Source organism: Schistocerca nitens, chromosome 1 (assembly GCF_023898315.1).
Source record: "Schistocerca nitens isolate TAMUIC-IGC-003100 chromosome 1, iqSchNite1.1, whole genome shotgun sequence".
In the NCBI taxonomy this organism is placed as follows: Eukaryota; Metazoa; Arthropoda; class Insecta; order Orthoptera; family Acrididae; genus Schistocerca; species Schistocerca nitens.
This window is the reverse complement of record NC_064614.1, coordinates 1,573,608-1,590,834: the sequence shown is the minus strand read 5'-3', so window position 1 is coordinate 1,590,834 and position 17,227 is coordinate 1,573,608. Positions and strand designations below refer to the sequence as shown.

Below are 17,227 nucleotides of genomic sequence, written 5' to 3'. Positions count from 1 at the left end.
ATTGTCAAATTAATAATAACAATAACAAAATTTACCTCAGTCCCCATGTGAATTGGTCTATTGTTGACTGATAGTGCGTAGCTGCTTCATCATTCATGCTCCAGGCACCACCAACAATCTCCAACTGGCCAGAGTTGATAAGGTCTATTACTTGTTGTTGCTTAGATTCATTATGATCCAGCCACCATTTCCACAAGAAGGCAGTCTCAACATATATAAACCTGAGAAATTATAATAACAAATAGTTAATCAATGTGAGTATTATTATTCTGGTGAATTAATTAACTTAACACGCAGCCTACATTCACCAAAACATGAATGCTGGTTGCCACATTTTCAGTTAGCAGAGCTGTCAAGATCTAACCACATGAGAGCATTAGGAAAACAATAAAATTGTTTGGTAAATAAAAATACATTTGAACATCTACAGTCAAATTAGGCTCTTTATTAGCATTTTTTTCTGTGTGTATACAGTTGTAGCTCTACAGCTGAGAGTGGTAACATGAAAATCTCTCTATATCATTTTTACATGACTCATTTTGTTTACATGCCTGCCTGTGGTATATGTTTGTGTATTTTAAATCATGTAAAATTTCTTGCTTACCAACCATTAACAGCATTCAGAGTTTATATTATTTAAATTTAGGACCACATCCATATTCCAGATGCCACCTGAATAACACTTATTGTACCACTTTCATTATACATCCTGTGTACTCCATTTTTAGAAGATATACAGGAAAGAAAACTGTTATTATGCCTCTGAATAAGATCAGAAGTCTCTTCTTTCAGTAATGCGACTATTTTGTAGTAGTGCCACAAGCTGTGGTGCATGCTATGTGATGCAGTGGTCAGTGTTGCTGGCTGACATGCTGAGAGTCTCCACTTCAAACCTGACCAAGAGCAATTATTTGTTATTTAGTATCTATTATTTCTGGAAGGTTCTTGAAATACCTTACGTTTGTATATTTTGGAATATTCAGTATCTGTACAAACACCAGCATTCTGCAATATTCAATGACTGTTTTTTGGTTGATTTGGGGAAGGGAACCAAACAGCAAGGTCATCAGTCCCATTGGATTGGGGAAGAGGGAGAAGGAAGTTGGCCATGCCCTTTCAAAGGAACCATCCCGGCATTTGCCCAAAGCGATTTATGGAAATCATAGAAAATTTAAATCAGGATGGCAGGACGCTGATTTGAACTGTTGTCCTCCCAAATACAAGTCTAGTGTGCTAACCACTATGTTTAGATTAGATTAGATTAGATTAGATTAGTTTTTTGTTCCATAGATCCGTGCTGAGGAGATCCTCATGGATGTGGAACATGTCATTTTAACAATATTAATAGTATGAATATATACAATACATCATTTGTTTCTATTAAAAAATCGTCAATGGAGTATAAGGAGTTGGCCACTAGTAAGTCTTTCAGGCTCCTTTTAAACTGATATTTATTTGTAACTAAACTTTTTATGTTTGCTGGCAAATTATTGAAGATGAGTGTTCCTGAGTAGTGGACCCCTTTTTGAACTAAAGTAAGTGCATTTAAGTCCTTGTGCAGATCATTTTTGTTCCTGGTATTGTATGTATGAACTGAGCTGTTTGTTGGAAAAAGATATATATTATTTAGGACAAATTTCATTAAGGAGTAAATATATTGAGAGGCAGTAGTTAGTATACCCAGTTCTTTGAAGAGATTTCTACAGGATGTCCGTGAATTTACTCCATAAATAATACATATTACACGCTTTTGGACCCTGAAAACTTTTGTTTGACTTGAAGAGTTACCCCAAAATATTATACCATATGACATTATGGAACAAAAGTAGGCAAAATATGCAAGCTTTTTCATTTTTATGTCGCCTATGTCTACTAACACTCGAATTGCAAATACAGATTTGTTAAGGTGTTTCTGCAGTTCTGTGGTGTGCTCCTCCCAACTGAATTTATTATCAAGTTGTAATCCCAGGAATTTAAGACTGTCAACATCTTCTATCTGCTCTTCTTCATACTTTATGCATATGCTGGGTGGAAACCTCTTACAGGTTCTGAATTGCATATAGTGAGTCTTTTCGAAGTTTAATGTCAGTGCGTTGGCTTTAAACCATTTATTAATATCCATGAAAATACCATTAGCAGATCTTTCTAGAACTACACTCGACATACTATTTATTGCAATACTTGTGTCATCTGCAAACAAAATTAACTCTGCTTCTGGCAGTGTAACTGATGAGAAATCATTAATGTACACAAGAAAAAGCAATGGCCCTAAGATGGATCCTTGTGGGACACCACATGTAATTTCTTCCCATTCTGATGATTACTGATGACTTAATTCACTAGTCCCTTGCACTGACACCCTTTGTTTCCTGTTAGTGAGGTATGACTTGAACCATTTTGCAGCACTGCCCGTGACACCATAGAATTCTAATTTATTTAAAGGATGTTGTGGTTCACACAATCAAATGCCTTTGACAAAGCACAGAAAATACCTGCTGCTTGTAATTTGTTATTTAATGAATTAAGTACATTTTCACTGTAGGTGTAAACAGCCTTCTCGATATCAGAATGCTTCGGAAATCCAAACTGTGTTCTTGATAATATGTTATTTGTGGTCAGATCGTTGAGAAGCTGCCTGTACATTACCTTTTTCTAAAATTTTTGAGAATGCTGCCAAAAGTGAAATCGGTCTGTAGTTTGATGGCATCTCTTTATCCCCTTTCTTGAATAGAGGCTTAACATCTGCATATTTTAGCCAGTCAGGAAATGTCCCAGTTATAATTGACTGGTTTCACAAGTAACTTAGAATTGTACAAAACTCACAAGAACATACCTTAATTAACTTTGCTGATATTTCATCGTAACCACTAGAATGCTTTGTTTTTAAAGATTTTATTATGGAAGTTATTTCTTTTGGTGAAGTGAGTGACATATTCCTGTACCTGAAGCTATTTGTAAAGGCTAGTTTCAGATATTCAAGGGCATTATTTACTTATCCCAATAATCCCATTCTATCAGTAATGGATATAAAGTACTTGTTAAATAGATTTTCCACACTATGCCCATCAGTTACTAATGTGTCATCTACTCTTAGTGCTATTTGCTCCTGTTCGTTTCAGGTTCTACCAGTCTCCTCTTACACTATATCCCATATTGTTTTTATTTTGTTCCCTGACATTGCTATCTTCTTCTCGTAGTGCATTTGTTTAGATGTCTGAATTACTTTTTTTAATATCTTACAGTATTCCTTGTATTTAGCTAAATCATGAGCATTGGAGCTATTCTTGGTCGACAGATACATTTTCCTTTTTGTCTTACAGGAAATCTTTATTCCTTGTGTAATCCATGGTTTTATTATAGACTTCTGTTTAATTTGAGTAGCTTTTAGAGGAAAACAGTTTTCAAACATGGTACTGACATTGTTCATGAATGTGTTGTATTTTTCATTCATGTCATGAGCACTATAAACATCTTTCCAGTTCATATCTTTGAGCAGTTTTCTAAAATACTCAAGTTTTGGTTGATTGACTACTCTCTTGTACTCAGATTTAGCAGTCTTGATAATCTGCTTAGAATTTACATCTAAAACAAGGAGCTGCATGTCATGATCTGATAGTCCATTTATTACAGGTTTTATATGATTTTGTTCCTTTGATTTGTCTATAAAAATGTCATGAAGCAAGCTGCGACATTTTTACTTCCCCTCTTGTTTTGCCATCTGCCTCCTTTCGAGAATCAATATTTTGATGGACATAACTGGAATCATGGGTCCAAATGGACCCTTGGAAAGAATTAAACATAATCCTCATAAAAGATATAATTCATATGCAAATGCATAATGATTATATTTAAAATAAGTTTAATTTCAAATATAAATCAATTTTTATTGAGCAAAAATTTTACATTATGTTATTTTTTTAACTTTAAGTCCTATGTCTCATATTTTACAAGAATTTTTAGTATCTTACTTTGGAATGCTACATGATTACAAAAAAGGCTTAGATTAAAAAACCTAGATATGCTATGGATTTTCTCATAACTTCCCCTTAACATAAATAGGGACTCTTTATGTCATCAATCACAAAAAAATAAATGTTATCTATAACAGTACCTGAACTAAGAATATCACTTGGAACACAACACTTTTTTTCTGCATGTCATTTACAGATGAATTTAAAACATCTGTCGCATTTTTGTGATTGTTTGCTGTCAGTTTTAGGACCACATAAATAACATCTTCCTCTTTTTTGTGAGCCACTTTGATTACAAGGTGAATTTTCTAGTCGTAGGTTATTTTGTGATTCGCCAGCTGCCCCTAGAAAATTATCTATCCTACTCATCAGATCTACTGAAAATGAAGAATACTCTCTTTTTATTTCTGTGATAAATGGCCTTACCAAATTTAGTCCAATTTCTTTTATGTAATGATTACATTTCAAACGTTTTCCACCATTTTATGCCTTCCATAGTACAAGTCCATTTGCACTCGCAACACTCAATATTGCTGAAAAAATTACACATGGCCCCCATTGAGTTCTTCTAGAGACTGAATAATTGGCACATTTCTGATCTAATGAATCAACACCACCTTTTGTTGTTGTAAAATTCAATTACCTCAGGTTTTCCACTGTTTTCATTGATTGAATTGTCATGGTGCATTAATGAGCTCACCAATTCGCTTCAGTTCTTTTTTGGGACATAAGATGCCAATGTTTTATCCTTCACAAAACCAAATAATGTAGATCCTACTACCCATTGTTTATTGGCTAAAAATTCTGGTGGTATTTCCCCTTTATTTTTGTGCATCATTCCAATGTAAGTCAAACCATTTTCAATCAGTTTTTCTATCAGCATAGAAGAGAACCAGTTATCAGCAGTTATATTTCTGTTTCTTCCTAATAAAGGTTCTGCAAGCTCCACCATGAGCATTGTCTGGTCTATGGTAGCTTGTTGCCAGTGAGTAGCCAAATGGATGTTCATTCACACAGAGAATGCCACACTGAAATTCTCCAGCCAGTACTGTAGTTCACTGAATTTGTTTCTTAGGGACTGTACATTTATGTGTAACAAAAGTAATTCATTTTTGCTGCAAGTTGGTACATTGCTTACAGTGGGCTTAGTTTGATTATTTACTTTAAGTGCGTTTTTTGTATTATGATCTAAAGCTCTTTGTTTTGACCAAGTCTGACACATTTCAGGCTTGGTAAGGCTTATACAATTCTCTGATCTGGTTCTGAGTTTTGAGACATATGTTCCAAATCGTTGATGCAAGATAATTTGTTATTTACTATACTAAGTATTTTTTGGGCTAGTTCTGCAACAACAATCTTAAAATTCAATTAGTTAAAACGAACCGTGAGGACCTGATGTTAGATTTTCAGCTTCAAAGATCAGAGACCAATGTAAGATGCCATGTGGATCAGTGGAAGAGGTCAAGCCACCTGCATTCCTTCCATACTGTGGAGCAGTTACGAGTAAGATAGAACATGTGCTGAAAAGACATGGCCTGTGACCAGTGTTCCAGCCTGGCTCCATGGTAAGAGATATATTACATCCCATTAAAGGCAACATAGGTCTTTGAGTTCCTGGAGTGTATGGTGTTGCCTGTGAATATGGTAGCATTGGCGTAGGTCAAACTATTTGCACTGTTGCGAAGCACTGTGCAGAGCATCATGACACATCAAACAAAGAGAACCTGAGAAGTTGGCCTTGTCTGTACTTTGCCTAGAAAGTGAGCATAAAATAAAATTTGAAAAATGTGAATTTTGCCCCGAGGACCATCACACATGGATTCTGTTATCAAAGAAGTGGCCAAAATTAGAATAAACAGCAATAATTTTAAAAGAGATCAAGGCACAAATGCACACTTAGTAGGCCACGGATTGGGTTTTTGCATTGAGTTAGGGGTTGAACTGGAAAAATCACACTGAAGATCTGCTGAAACATTTGAGTTCAGCTATTTACGCTATTAGGGTCATTGCAAATTTTGGCGATATACGTCTGAGTAAATTAGCTTACCACGCCTATTTTCATTCTCTACTTTCGTATGGCATCACATTCTGGGGTAAATTATCATTGAGTAAAAGAGTGTTCATAGCACAAAAGCGTGTAATCAGAATAATTGCTGGAGCTCATCCAAGATCATCTTGCAGACACTTATTTAAAGAGCTAGAGATCTTCACTGTAGCCTCACAATATATATATTCACTTATGAAATTTGTTATTAACAATCCGAATGAATTCAAAAGTAATAGCAGTGTACATGGCTACAACACTAGGAGAAAGGATGATCTTCACTACTCAAGGTTAAATCTAACTTTGGCTCAGAAGGGGGTAAATTATGCTGCCACAAAAGTCTTTGGTCACTTACCTAATAGCATCTCTACCCATTAGATGAATTTTTGGATATAGTAAGTGGGTAATTCCCCCCCCCCCCCCTGCACTCCCCTCCGCCTCCCAAAAGAAAATAAGTGTCATGAAATATTTTGTGTAATGTAATATTTTGTATAGACACCTTTTATTAACCTGACACATTCCACATCATTACGAAGTGTCGTATTCATGATCTAAGGAACAAGTACTAATCTAATCTAATCTGAGTGAAAGCAAAGAGTCAGCTTGATGCTTGTAGGTACTTAGGAGTGTCAGTTTCTAACATGGTACCAGTTGCTTGCACGTTTTAAGGTCATTTGATACCATGACAGGATGGAGCTGCTAGAGCTACCCACCTGTTTTCCACACATTTGCCACTCCAGTGCATCTGGAAGATTCCAGACACTGTCATTACATCTATATAAAGTATTGGAGGTGACTAGGAAATGCTGTTAAGATTCAGGACATGATGAAATGAAACTCCTGATCTATGCCTCCATACATTAGAGAGTGGTCAACATCACTTCATGTGACGGCGAACGCAAAAAGGGACCAAAGGATGATCAGAATAAGTCATCGCTCCAGCATTTGCTGGGCAGGGCACCCTCTTGCCATGGAAATGAGAAACAATTTCCAAAGGCAGAAGACCCAGCTGATGGTCAACGACGTAGGATGTGAAAGGCAACAGGAAACCACCACATTAAAGAACTAGGTTATCCCAAGCATCAGCAGTAAACCATGCCAGTATCTTCTGTAAAATTTTCCAGAGATGAAATAGTCCCCCAATCAGATCCCCAGATGGGGACTGCAAAATATACAGACATGGTGAAGGAAAAGAATCCCAATTTTAACAAGAAACTTGAAATGTGAGAACACTGTTTCAGTGTAGCAAACTAGAAATCTAAAACTTGAAATGAAACAACTGGAAATTGATATCCTAGGCATATCGGAGATGAGATGGCCCCTGCCAGTGATTTATAGTCTGAAGAATACAGAGTCATTCACACCGGAACTGACCAGAATAGACCAGGAATGTGAGGAGTTGGAATAATTTTGATGAAAAAACTATGGTTCATGAGTCAAGGGGTATGTGAAATGTTAAGGGAGATGAAAACCTTATTGCCATGGGGGACTGGAATGTGATTGTGGATGAAGAACAAGCAGAAGGAATTGTTGGCAAATGGAAGAAGAAACGAAAGAGGAGATTGACTAATCGAGTTCTGCTCGAGGCACCAGTTAGTTGTTGCAAACACACATTTCCAACATCACAGATGAAGAAGATACACATGGAAGGCCCCTGGAGACAAGAGGAGACAGCAGATTGATTAAATTCTAGTGAAATCATGTTTTAGGAACCAGGTAAAAGATTGCAGGAGATATCCATCTGCAGACATAGGCAGTGACCATAACCTCGTCCTGATAAGAAGTTAACTCAGATGTCTGAAGAAGAAGATAGTAAAACTTAGACGAGAACTAGAAAAACTGAAAACCAAGGGACTGGCAAAGCACTATGCCCACGAAACGGACAACCTAGCTAAAAGTTTTCAACATGATGGAGTAAATGAAGATTGGGATCAAATTAAATATGGTATATACAAAGCAACAGAAATATAGGTGGAAAAACTAAGCCCAAAAAAAGGGGAAATGGATTATAGCAGATGTTATTGAGCTTATAGAAAACAGGAGATTATACAAAAACACAACTGATGAACAAGGAAAAACTGAATACAGAAGACTAAGAAATTTAGTCAATAGAGAAGCTAGGAAAGCAAAAGAAAACTTTCTCGCTGAAATGTGCAGGAAAGTAGAGGAAAATATGCAAAACAGAAGAACTGATTTAATATACAGAAAAAAATTTTTCAACCAACATAAAACAACACTCTTTGGCACAATAGAAAATAAAGAGGGGAAAATGCTGTTTGGTGGAGGCAAGGTGAAGAGATGGAAAGAATACATTGAGGAGTTGTACGCCGGAACACCTCTTTTGGAGAAAGTAATAGGAACAGAAGAATAAGTAAATGAAGATGACAAGGGAGATGACATTCTTCAAGAAGAATTTGACTAAGCTCTAAATGAACTACCGGACAACAAAGCAACAGGTATTGATGACATCCCTGCAGAAGTAATAAAGAATTCTGGTGACAGCATGAAAATTATACTGCTTAAACTTATTAGGTAAATCTATAATACAGGAGAGATACTGAGAGATTTCCAGAAATGCATCATTGTTCCTATAACAAAGAAGGCAGCAGCTACAAAATGTGAACAGTATCAAACTTTAAGCCTAATATCACATGCATCAAAAGTTCTCATAAAAATATTTGTGAAGAGAATTGAAGAGAAGTTGAGGGATATGATGAGTGAAGATCAATTTGGTTTCAGAAGGGGATTGGGAACAAGAGAAGTGATTCTGGAAGTGAGACTCCTTATTGAAAAGCAATTACTGAAAAATAAACCAACTTATATTGCCTTTGTAGACCTGTAAAAGGCATTTGATAATGTTGTCTGGCAAGAGATGTTCAGAGTGCTGAGGAAAAGTGGAATGAAGTACAAAGACATCCATGTCTCTATAAGAATGAGGTGGCAGTGATCAGGAACTGTCACCAGGGACTAGAAGCAAGTATTAGAAAATGGGTAAGACAGGGATGTGCTCTCTCTCCTCTTATATTCAACACTGACATCCAGGAAGCTATAGACCAAGTTTGAGAAACTACTGAGGTGGAGATCAAGATTAATGGATAGAAGATAGACATTCTACATTATGCAGATGATATTGCAACAGTAATGGAGACAAAAGAAGATCTAGAGGAAGTCCTCAGAACAATGGAAAAGATTCTATGCTATCAGTATGGAATGAGAATAAACAAGAAAAAGACTAAAGTGATAATATGCATTACAGAAGCTGAGAATGAGAATTGGAAGAGAGAAGATGGAAGTGATAGAGGAATTTACCTACCTGGGGCGCAAAATCAAGGAAAGCAGAATACGACAGGCTAAAATTGCATTTAATCTGAGAAGTAACTTATTCACCAGCAAGAAAATCAGTCTGAAAATAAGAAAATGTTTCATAAAAGCTTTTGTTTAGAGTGTGGGCCTATATGGATGTGAAAGTTGGACAATGGGAAGAGAAGAGAGAAGATGGCTAGAGGCCATGGTGATGTCGTGCTTATAGAAGGATGATGAAGATCAGATGGAGAGACAAAGTAACAAATGAAGAGGTGCTTAGAAGAGTACTGGAAACCAAATCTGTGTGGGGGCACATACAAACAAGAAGAGACAAACTTTAGGGGACGTCCTATGACACAATAACATGATTGGAACAATAGCAGAAGGAGCTATTAAGGGAAGGAATTGGTTGGGGCAACCAAGGATATCATAGATGCAACAGATCATGAATGTTGTTGGATGCATCACATACATGGAAAATGAAGGGGAAGGCAGACAAAAGAGAGGTATGGTGCTCTGTTGCAAACCAACCTCAGGGTTGAACACTAAAAGAAGAAGAAGAAGAAGAAGCAGAATACCATGCCAGTCCCAGCAGTCGGTGGTTTCAACTTCTGATGATGATGGGGAAGACAGCTATTGAAAGCTTGAGTGTTTAGTTCAAAAAGACATGGCTTGTAAACTGAGAAGATTTTATTGAAGCATGCCACCATGAAAGACTCTGAGGGCACATGTCAATTTACCAGTGGTCGCACTATGTTCATGAATCGTATGAGACGAGATGGCTGTCAATTACTCATAAAAAATTAGTTGTTGCGTGGTGAACTGCAAATGCTGAAAGAAGTTTGACAACACAGAAGATGTAGATAATTTGTACGTGGCATTGCATTGATGATTAGAATGCAGTCTGTGGAATTCAATGGCTTTAAGTCAATTAACTCGGTTATCACCTGCTGCCATTTTTGATACAGCACTGTGCCACTGTTGTCTAGTGGTAACAAAAATGGATTATTTGTGCACTCAGTTTTCACAGTCAGATTCACACACTTCCCACGGTGATCCTACATTGTATTCCTGTGAGTGGCAGCAGTTATGTAGGTATAGTGGCCAGTGATGTGGTGAATGACAGCCACATTGTCACTTCTTAGTGAGCATGATCAATTATGGAGATGAACTTACACATATGGGGTCACCAATATAGGAACTTGGACACAATGATGGAGGTAATCTGTCAGTATCGATGACTCATCCAGTTCATGAGAATACTGTTTATTAAACAGAGCAATAGTACAGAGTGTCTAGTTAGTCACATTGTCCAGCTTACAGTGAAGTCATGCTGCACTGTTCCAAAGAGCTTCCACACCACTTGTGCCAAAGCTGTTCAGTTGCTCTAGGATGAATGTCCACACATAATGATTTGGATATTCTGTGTAACGTTTTGCATTATGCTTGTGATATCACTAAACAATACAATGTCTGAAAAGTCTTTTAAAGTCACTAGAAGCAAACTTTTGTAGGCTACAAACAGGCATCAACCCTGTACTAAATACTATAGAACTGCATACTTTATATTCCTCCATCCCGAATTTAGTTTTATTCCTGTGTTGTTCGTCAGTTTGACTTGGTGGCAGAGAGATGTCTTACAGAATGTGTAATATTAAGTACAGGATACTTTGCACAATATCACTTTTATACTGTAAACTTGTATAAGCTCTTGCTGCATTACCCCAGAGACTTTTCCTGTGGGATTACAGAGAGTGGAAAAATGTAAAATATGATAATGATTTATGTGCTCTATCAATGAACTAGAAATATTATTTGATGGAAAATGCGGCAAAATTCATGTCTTTAACATTTGATCAATGTATAGAATCATAGCTACATGCATGAAAGTATCCAAGGATATGGTTATACTGGATGGGCGAGGTAATAGTATTGACAGAGATCCTGGGTACAGTACAGTGTGTGAACTGGCAAAGATTGCATCAGCATCAAAGCATACTAGTGTTGAGTTTATCTGTTCTTGGGCACCATGACCGACCTCATTTGAACTCTTCTGTCAAGAGAGTTAATTTGGAGTTGGAACGGCTGCTTATGTTGGGTGCAAGATCACACACTGGTGTGGTTCCTGTTGATTCTCTGAGTACATGGGACTATCCTAGGCATGGCCTTCACCTTAACAGGAAAGGTAAGGGTAAACTGGCTGGGTAAATAGCAGGAAAGTTAAAGGGGGAAGGCACTGTAATGAGTGATAAAGTATCAGTGGTTGTAGGGTTCAGAAGAGACCCTTTTTTAGGGTCGGGAGGACAGAAAGAAACCAAGTCTTAAGAGAGGTTAGGATTGGGACAAACCTCCAGTTTGAGAAAGAAACCAAAAAACATAATTCTAGCTTATTACATCAGCATAAACAGCTGTTGGTTAAGAATTTTCAACAATCAACAGAAATTTCAACTCTATCCAATTTTAACTCAGTCAATAGAGAAAGGAGGAATTGCCACATTCATAAATTTTCCCTATAACAGCATATGGAAGTATGTGCAACAGAAGTAGAATTTCACAAAAAATCCTTTGTGGCATAGAGCGCCATAAATATCGATATTTGTTCTGTGCGTAAGTGTGCTATCTTTGAGGAGAGGGCTTTGGGCAGGATGTTGGACGCTAACGGCAGTTAGCCTCCGGACTTGTATCTGTGTAGAAGCTAAGTGTGAATAAATCTGTATCTGAGAGAATTCTAGTTGTTTACCTACAACTATTCCATATTCCCTCACTGGTGACCCTGTTTTTTGTGTAATACGCGTCCGAGTTACCGCCCGAAGGTTATTTACGCGCCTACCACGTCGGGTTTCTCCGCGATCGCGAGGGCCTTTGTTCAGCTCCAGACAGTGGCCTTTCAGCATTCACCGCCGCCCGGATTCCAGCAACATCTCTCCAGCACTCCTGCCGTCATAGTGGACATGCCGCAAGAATCTTCGGAATCCTTCGGCCAGAACATGCAGTGGAATTCATTGAGTGCCGCCAGTTTCTTCCAACCGCCAACGGTCGTGGACTCTTGCTTTGTTAGCCTGGACCTTCCCACGTGTTCTCCACAGAGTGTTGGTCGGAACATTTCTACTCCTGTGTCAAACACACAATTCAATACAGTTCGTGGCGTCGAGCGAGGTTTTGCTACTTTGGAAAATCCAGTGGTAAATTCAAACTCAAATCAGTTCCCACCACGTGTGTATCCTTCCGCGCCGGCTAGTCAACAGGTGTTCAATGCTCGCCAAACAGCAAATATCACACCGAGTGTGCATCCTAGTGGATGTGTGTGGGATCCTTGTGTTGCTTCTAATCAGGTCAACAATTCTGTGCTGGATGGTAATTACTCCAACATCTACAACCACCCCCACCACTCACGGTCGAGTGAATACTGTGTGCATAACGGACATTCACCGGCGTACTTAAGCACTTGTGGCTTCTCTCCGAGCTACCACATCAATGAGAATGCACATTTTGACTACGATCCTCACACCGTTCGAGTGTCCGTCGCTTCTCAGCCGCCCCCCCGGCGTCAAGTGAATTTCGCGATTCCCGCATTACGGGACGCCAATAATCCGGACTCGCAATCTTCTGCATGCTCTACTTCCGTTCGAAGTAATAGGTGCACCTCCGCAGTGACTGCAGTGCCGAATCTGCCGAAATTACCAGACTTCAAACCCGCTCACCCAGAGTTCTGGTTTAACCTGGTTGAGCAAACATTCAATGTCTGTGCTTTTGACGACAACGCACGCTTCGCCTGCCTCATGAACCATCTTCACGACCGCGTCGATTTAATTTATGATCTGGTCAAAGCACCCCCCATAGCAGGGAAGTATGCTGTGGCGAAACAAACGATACTGGAGCGCGTCTCTAAAACCAGGAGAGAAAATGTGCAACAGCTCATCTACGAAGAGCGTCTCGGCGCCAGGTCTCCGTCCCAGCTATGGCGGTGCATCCGTCTTCTTGTTGATGAGCAAGTTATGCCTGATGACACGCTCGCAGAAATCTGGACTGAAAAGCTGCCTTTGCCTGTCCAGACTGCAATCTCTGCGTATGAAGATAGGCCAGTAAATGAACGTTTACGCACTGCCGACAGAGCATACTCTGCCAGGCAACGTGAGCTCCGTGCACTGCATTCTGGACGTGACCGCACTAAGACGCTTTCTGATGCCACGCCCTTGTCTGGTGCTGCTGATAACAAGTTTTTTAAACTAGCCGCCCTGCATGCACCTTCAACTCCTCACAACGACAGTGCATCGGCCTCTGTGGAAGACTCTGGGGCACATACTCCGTCACCTAGCAACTACCCACAAGGGCACAGGCCCGCCCAACCTTACTGTTTCTTCCACGCGAGATTCGGGGAGCAAACTCGCAAATGCCAGTCACCGTGTTCTTACCCAAACTCCAACCGCAGGTAGGCTACAGTGCCACCTCCTGCGATGTAAACAACGGGCACCATCCCACGTTGCACTCCGTTTCGGACAATAACAGTAAGTGTGGTCGAGTCTATGTTCGCGATTTACGATCAGGTGTATGTTTTCTGGTAGACACTGGCGCAGACGTCTCTTTGCTGCCGGTTCGCCTAGCAACCAATAAAGTGCAACCACACAAAACAGTACTTCGTGCAGTGAACTTGTCTACCCTACAGTGTTCGGGTTCCACGTTGTATACAGTGAAACTTTCGCGCGAGTGCAAGCTGGAGTGGACGTTTCTAGTGTCAACAATTGAAGAACCTATTCTCGGAATTGATTTCCTCAAGCACTATCAGTTGTCGCTAGATTTTGTGCAAAATACTGTGTTTTACCCCTCCCTTAACAAACATTCCTTTCGCTTCGCCGAGTGACAGTTCGGCTAACACCAAACATGTGTGCTGTGCTAAGAAGTGTGTAAACCTATCCTTTGAGCTGCAATCTTGGACAAACAAGTGGCTAGTGGAGTGCGCCAAGTCTTCTAAGTTGCGGATGGAACGTACGGAAATGCTGCTGCATCTCCGCGACATACACCACGAGTTGGCCTCCACACAACAACGCCTTGCGGCACTACAAGCAGACGACTTGTCGGCTACAAATAAGGTCAGTCTGTGCCAATCTGGTGTTCCCGTGCCCGCGCACATTAACGACAATGTTGTAAACTCTGTAAACTGTGTCAGCACCCCCTTTTGTAATGATAGGGTATGCCCGAGTGCTCATGCTCCTTGCATTCCGAATGGACAATTAACTTGCCAAGCTCGTGGCAATGAACTACGGCCATCTGCTGTTCGGCCGCGCCCACTCGTGCCTACAGCGCTCGTAGCGGCACGGCCCGCTACCAAGAACCAGTGTACCAACCTCGCCCATGTTAACACGTGTGCGGCCTTTACGCAGCCTACGAGCGGGTGGCACACCTGTACTTCCGTGCCCTCAGCGCCACAGCTTGGCCCGTCCGCCACTGCCTGCTCTGCTTCACGGACATCTGTCTATCGTGCCGCGCCACGGATTGCAGTAGTCACTAACGGCGCAGTTCATCGGTTACGTCTAACCGATGGGCCGCCCATATCGCAACGTCCATGCCGCCTCAAGCCGGAATTTATGAAAATTGCAAAAGAACAATTGGACGATCTGTTACAAAAGGGAATAATTGAACCTTCTTCCGGTTGCTGGGCTAGTCCTATCCTGTTTGACCAAAAGAAAGACGGTACTTGGCGTATGGTCGGAGACTATAGGTGTTTAAATGCCCACACCATCATTGATAAATATCTGGTCCCACACATCGCAGACTTCAATCGTGCGCTCGCAGGTGCAAAGTACTTCTCTGTTTTGGACTGTTAGCACGTATTTCATCAGATTCCTATGGCTCCGGAGGACATTGAAAAGACTGCCATAAACACTCCCTTCGGGCTGTTCCAATACAAATTTATGCCGTTTGGGTTGAAAAATGCACCCCAAACGTGGCAGCATTTCATCAATCAAACTTTATCCCACCTAGACTTTTGTTTCGTATATATGGACGACATATTGGTTTTTGCTTCTACTTTAGAACAGAGTGAGGAGCGTGTTCAAGTCATGACAGATATTTTAGCAGCCGCTGGTATTGAACTGAACAATAAAAAGACTCAATTGCACCAGTCATCCGTCACATTCCTAAGTTATGTTGTGTGATCGGACGGTCTGACACCACCACAGGACAAGATCAAGCCTGTTCTCGAGATGCTACGCCCTCAGACCTATAGGGAATTACGCAGGTTCATCGGAACAGTTAATTATTACCGGAAACATTTGCCAGCCGCTTCTGCAGTGCAGGCTCCTCTCACAGATGCTCTCGCTGGCCCACAAACTTCTGGCACCCGCCAGGTACCATGGACACCAGACATGGACAAGGCATTTAACGAACTCAAACAGCTGTTGGCCTCTGCTGTCACTATTGCTCACCCACGGGCAGACGCCACAATGTTTATCACTACTGACGCTAGTGACAATGCTATCGGCGCAGCACTGAGTCAGACATACAACGATGTTACGACCCCCCTGCAGTTTTTCTCAAAAAAGCTAAACAACGCGCAGAAGAAATACTCAGCATTCGACAGAGAATTACTTGCAGTTTACGAGGCCATAAGACACTTCAGAACTGATGTTGAGGGACGAGATTTCTATGTGCTCACTGATCACAAGCCGTTGGTTCCTGCCATAAAAAATCCTGCGGCTGATCTGCCCCCACGATGCTTTCGTCACATCGATTACATCTTGCAATTTACAAATGACATTCGCTACATCCGAGGAGCGGACAATGTGGTCGCTGATTTTCTCTCACATGTTGGTGCTGTCACAACCTTAATTGACTTAACGGACCTACCTCGGTTGCAATCGGCAGACCCCGATACCGTGCAGTTAATTTCAGACCACAGCTCCTCCCTCCAACCGGTACGTTCTACTTTCCCTGGCATATCTGACTTAGTGTGGTGTGATGAATCAACTGGTACATTGTGGCCATTCATTCCTAAGCCCCTTCAACGCCAGGTCTTTGACAAACTACACACATTAGCACACCCCGGTGTCAAAGCTTCCACCCGTCTGGTAGCTGAACGGTTTGTCTGGAGAGACATGCGCCGTGACTGTCAGTCTTGGGCAAGGGCATGCATGGTGTGTCAACAGAACAAAGTTTCCAGGCACACTTCTCCATCCCTTGTCTGTTTCGCCCAACCGCCAGGCCGGTTTCGCCATGTTCATGTCGACCTTGTAGGCCCTTTGCCCCCCTCCAAGGGTTTCCGTTACTTGTTTACAGCTATTGACAGGATGACTCAGTGGGCTGAGGCTGTGCCTATTCCGAACATTACCTTCGAGACAGTAAGTCGAGCATTCTTAGATTCGTGGATCTCTAGATTTGGCTCACCTGTTTACCTCACCACTGACCAGGGGCGACAATTCGAGTCTTCAGTTTCCTTGACTTATGTAAAATGTGTGGTATTGTCAAAATTCATACTTCTGCATACCACCCCCAAAGCAATGGGCTTGTCGAGCGATGGCATAGCACCTTAAAGTCTGCCCTGCGTTGCCATGACTCACTATGGACAGAGGCACTGCCCTTCGTGCTCCTTGGCCTTCGTGTGACTTTCAAGGAAGACCTCAAGGGTTCCGTAGCTGAGTTTGTGTATGGTCAACCTCTGGTTTTGCCTGGAGAATTAGTCACTCCGACCCGACTTCCACGGCCCTCTGAACTCCCTTCACTTCTCGAGCAGGTGCGCTTGCACTGCAGAAAAATTCAGCCGCCACCTCCGGCTGCTCATACACCCCGCGCGTGTACGTACCGCGCACACTAGACTCTTGTGAGTACGTGTTTCTCAGAGACGACTCAGTCAAAGCCCCGCTTCAGTCGCCCTACACAGGTCCTTACAAGGTCATCAAACGCTCTGAGAATTACA

General features: G+C 41.0%; 1 protein-coding gene across 1 annotated transcript in view; it reads right to left on the bottom strand.

Moving 5' to 3' along the window:
- The window catches only part of LOC126240382 (lysosomal alpha-mannosidase-like), a 293,209-nt gene that overhangs the window by 217,222 nt on the left and 58,760 nt on the right, over positions 1-17,227 (bottom strand). Inside the window, exon 4 of the mRNA XM_049947921.1 lies at positions 36-221. Coding sequence (XP_049803878.1) covers positions 36-221 — 186 coding nt within the window. The remainder of the gene's footprint in view (positions 1-35; positions 222-17,227) is intronic.